Consider the following 3,944-nt stretch of genomic DNA (forward strand, 5'->3'; position numbering starts at 1 on the left):
GGAAAATAAATTTAGTATAAACGCAAAATTTTCAAATGGAAAACTCTCTCCAAAATGTTGCTTTCATGGACAGCCAGCTTGCGAGTTAGCGATTGTATATGATTTAATCGAAAACCAAATTGAAAAAAACCAAACAAAGAAACATATCAAATGGATAAAAAAAAAAAAGGATAAAGCAAGCTCTGTCCAAATGGTGGCCTTCATTTCAGTATCCCATGCATTAGATATTTGAGCAGTCAACGTTCCCAGCTAGAGATCGAGGTGGTTCATACTTCATAAAGTTCTTCCCTATATCAACTTGCCAATATTGAAGACAAAGGCACCTTGTGATAAATAAAAAAAAAGAAAAATTAATAAAAAAATATTTGAAAATTTTGAGTTTTAACGATAAGGACAAAATAAAAAGTAAAGTAAATAGTATCAGATTTGACTTTTTAGTGTAAAAATATGATTTTTAGTTAAAGTGAACAGTACTGTGAGTTTTTCATTAAAACTTCTTGAAAAAAAATTTAAAAATAAAAGAGAGGCAAAAATAACTGACTCCCATACCGTTTTGACGATTTTTTCTTATGGACAAAACCAAATTATAAGAGGGTTCCTCTCTTTCTTATTTTCGTGAACACAATATTGTTATTTTACGTGGTATAATTTAAATGAAATATTAATACCACATGATGTTTAAAATTACCTCTTATATCTTATTCTTTCTTAAACCTCTAATTTCTTATTCTTTCCTTTTCATATTTGCACTTCACTCTAAATGTTAGTTGTCAGTACTCTATTTTTGCTTTTCATTTTTTTAATTGCTCCCACACACTCCCTTTGCGTCTATATATTGAAACCTCCCCCAACTTCTTCACAACAACAAACTTGTGAGAGACTGCTTGTGCAGTTTAGAGGGGAAAAATCATGTTGGTTTCTGGACCTGGTGGAGGAGGGGAATGGAGCAACACCAAAACCCTAGCCCTCCAAGTCCTCTATGGGAGGTGGTTCATGATGTTTGCTTCCCTCTTAATCATGTCAGCCGCTGGCGCCACCTACATGTTTGGTCTCTACTCCGGTGACATCAAAGATGTGCTGGGGTATGACCAAAGTACCCTCAATCTTCTCAGCTTCTTCAAGGACTTGGGGTCTAATGTTGGTGTCCTTTCTGGTCTAATCAACGAGGTAACACCCCCATGGGTGGTCCTATCAGTGGGTGGAGTCCTCAATTTTTTTGGTTACTTCATGATTTGGATGGCAGTGACCAAAAGAATTGCAAGGCCTCAGGTTTGGCAGATGTGCCTGTACATCTGTATAGGTGCAAATTCTCAGTCTTTTGCCAATACCGGATCACTTGTCACTTGTGTCAAAAACTTCCCGGAGAGCCGTGGCGCGGTTTTGGGAATCTTGAAGGGATATGTTGGCCTAAGTGGTGCTATATTCACTCAATTATACTATGCTTTTTATTATAATGACACCAAGGCTTTGATTTTGTTAATTGGGTGGCTTCCTGCTGCCATTTCATTTGTTTTTCTTAGAATAATTCGGATTATGAAGGTTATTAGACATCCCAATGAGGTCAAAGTGTTTTATAATATGCTTTATATCTCACTTGGGCTTGCTGGATTTTTAATGGTTATGATTATAATTCAGAAGAATGTTCATTTCACTCAAGGCGAGTATGGTGCTAGTGCTGCCATGGTTATTTTCTTGCTTGTCCTCCCAATTGCTGTGGTTATTATTGAGGAATTTAAGATCTTGGAAGGCAAGAAGCTTGCGTTGAATGGCAGTTCGAACTTGAAGATAGTTACCGAAAAGCCAAAATCAGAAGAAGAAAGCGTTCCGTCTGATATGTCACGACCCAGGGAAGCGCTCGCCACCACTACCACAGAGACTGAACCGTCGTGTTGGAAAACTATGTTTAGGCCACCGGATAGAGGTGAGGACTACACCATACTCCAAGCACTTTTCAGCATTGACATGCTCATTCTTTTCATTTCATGCATATGTGGTGTTGGTGGCACATTGACCGCAATAGACAACTTGGGTCAGATTGGAGCTTCTTTAGGGTACCCTAAACAAAGCATAAGCACTTTTGTGTCCCTAGTAAGCATATGGAATTATTTGGGTCGTGTTGTGTCGGGTTTCGGCTCCGAAATCTTGTTGAAAAGATACAAATTCCCTCGTCCTCTGATGTTAACCCTAACCCTCTTGCTTTCTTGTGTTGGCCACCTTCTCGTTGCCTTCAATGTTAAAAATGGTCTCTACCTAGCTTCCGTGATCATAGGGTTTTGTTTCGGTGCCCAATGGCCTCTACTTTTTGCCATAATTTCTGAGCTTTTCGGCCTCAAATACTACTCCACTTTGTATAATTTCGGGTCGTCTGCTAGCCCGGTTGGACTGTACTTGCTCAACGTGAGACTCACTGGGCACGTATATGACAAAGAAGCCAAAAAGCAGCTTGCAGCAAAAGGGCTTGTGAGACAAGCAGGCAAGGAGTTGACTTGCGTTGGGGGAGAGTGCTTCAAATTGTCCTTCATTATAATTGCAGCAGCGACATTATTTGGCACATTCGTGTCACTGATTTTGGTGATGAGAACGAGAAAGTTTTACCAGAGTGATATATACAAGAAGTTCAGACAGGAAACAGAAGCTGCTGAGAGAGAGATGGCCACAGTAGATCAAAATGGTGCCAAACCATTGGAAACCAATGGAAGATCGTAGAGAGATATACATGCCATGAAGTAGAGATGAATATATGTTAGGGTAAAAAAAGAGGGAAAAAAATATGGACTTGTATGATTTGTAATATTGGCATTTGGTGTGGAATTTTCTTGTTTTTTTCTTACTTTTTTTTACATCATTATTGGCAAAAGATTATACAGTTTGCTTTCCCAATTTCTCCAACTTGAAAACAAAAATACGATGTCGGCCTCAGCTGATTGACTGCAAGAGTGTTTGTCCATTTCTTTATGTGGTCCCCAATATGAAAGAAGTATTGTTTTCTTCGTTGTGCAAGTCATCTTATTTGACTTATTTATGAAACTACATATCGGTATATAAATTAAAATTTACTATTTTTTTATAGTGAAGTGAACCACGAATTTCATATTTAATTAAAATTTTGTGATCAGTTCTAGATTAAAGTAAAGATGTGACCAAGCCAGTTCTGACTTCAAGGGATGCCACTTGTGCAACGGCATTTTTATTTGGACGCCTGACAATCTGACATATCCAAATACAACTTAAAAGAGTAATGCTTGGTCAAATTTTTTAAAATAGATTTGTAAAATAAATAATTTAGGTGTAGATTATTGAATTATTAATTAAGTATCAATTAACGTACTTATTTTTTATGAGTGACATATCATTTGGTTTACAATTTTACTCTCTTTAGCATTACTCTAACTTAAAATACACATAAATAACATTAATCTGAGGTTAAAAAAAAAAAATTTAAATTTGAGGTTTCTAGATGTACACAGACTCAGTCAACTTGTGTGTCTCTATCATCATTTTCCCAGCTAGCAAAGATAGAGTGATGGAGATCCAAATAAATTATAATAAATAGATATTTGAGCCTACTTGCAAATTTCGAGTCCTGTACGACGACTTTTCTTTTCTTCTTTTTTTTTTTTTTGGTCAATTCGACGATTTTTTTTTTCTTTTCTTTCATTTATTTGTTTTTTGTTATTAAATGATCACTACTTGGAAGCCAAATTTAAAATATTAGTATCGATGAAAATATATCAATATATAAATTTGTAAAAATATTGATATCAGTTACCTTAAATATAAATATGATGAAAATTTGTTTAAAAACATGAAAATTAATGTCCTATGGCAGTTTGTCGATATTTAATCAATATGTCAAAAAAATCGACAAAATTTGTCAATTTTAGCCAAAATTTAAGAGTTCTTTTATATGAGGTGAAGTTTCATACCTAATTTCTCTTACTTTT

The 3,944-nt window shown here is 35.6% G+C and overlaps 1 protein-coding gene across 1 annotated transcript; it reads left to right on the forward strand.

The window, feature by feature from the left end:
* Nucleotides 1-814: 814 nt before the first annotated feature.
* On the forward strand, nt 815-2,987 carry LOC103958461 (protein NUCLEAR FUSION DEFECTIVE 4-like). Its single transcript, XM_009370724.3, has one exon. The coding sequence runs from the start codon at nt 910-912 to the stop codon at nt 2,704-2,706; it is 1,797 nt and encodes a 598-aa protein (XP_009368999.2). The 5' UTR covers nt 815-909; the 3' UTR covers nt 2,707-2,987.
* Nucleotides 2,988-3,944: the final 957 nt, after the last annotated feature.

The sequence above is a fragment of a genome, unplaced genomic scaffold, assembly GCF_019419815.1.
Source record: "Pyrus x bretschneideri cultivar Hongxiangsu unplaced genomic scaffold, Pyrus_bretschneideri_v1 Contig4, whole genome shotgun sequence".
In the NCBI taxonomy this organism is placed as follows: Eukaryota; Viridiplantae; Streptophyta; class Magnoliopsida; order Rosales; family Rosaceae; genus Pyrus; species Pyrus x bretschneideri.

Coding starts and splice junctions, on each gene's coding strand:
- LOC103958461 (XM_009370724.3), top strand. CDS start 910: ATGTTGGTTTCTGGACCTGGTGGAGGAGGGGAATGGAGCAACACCAAA.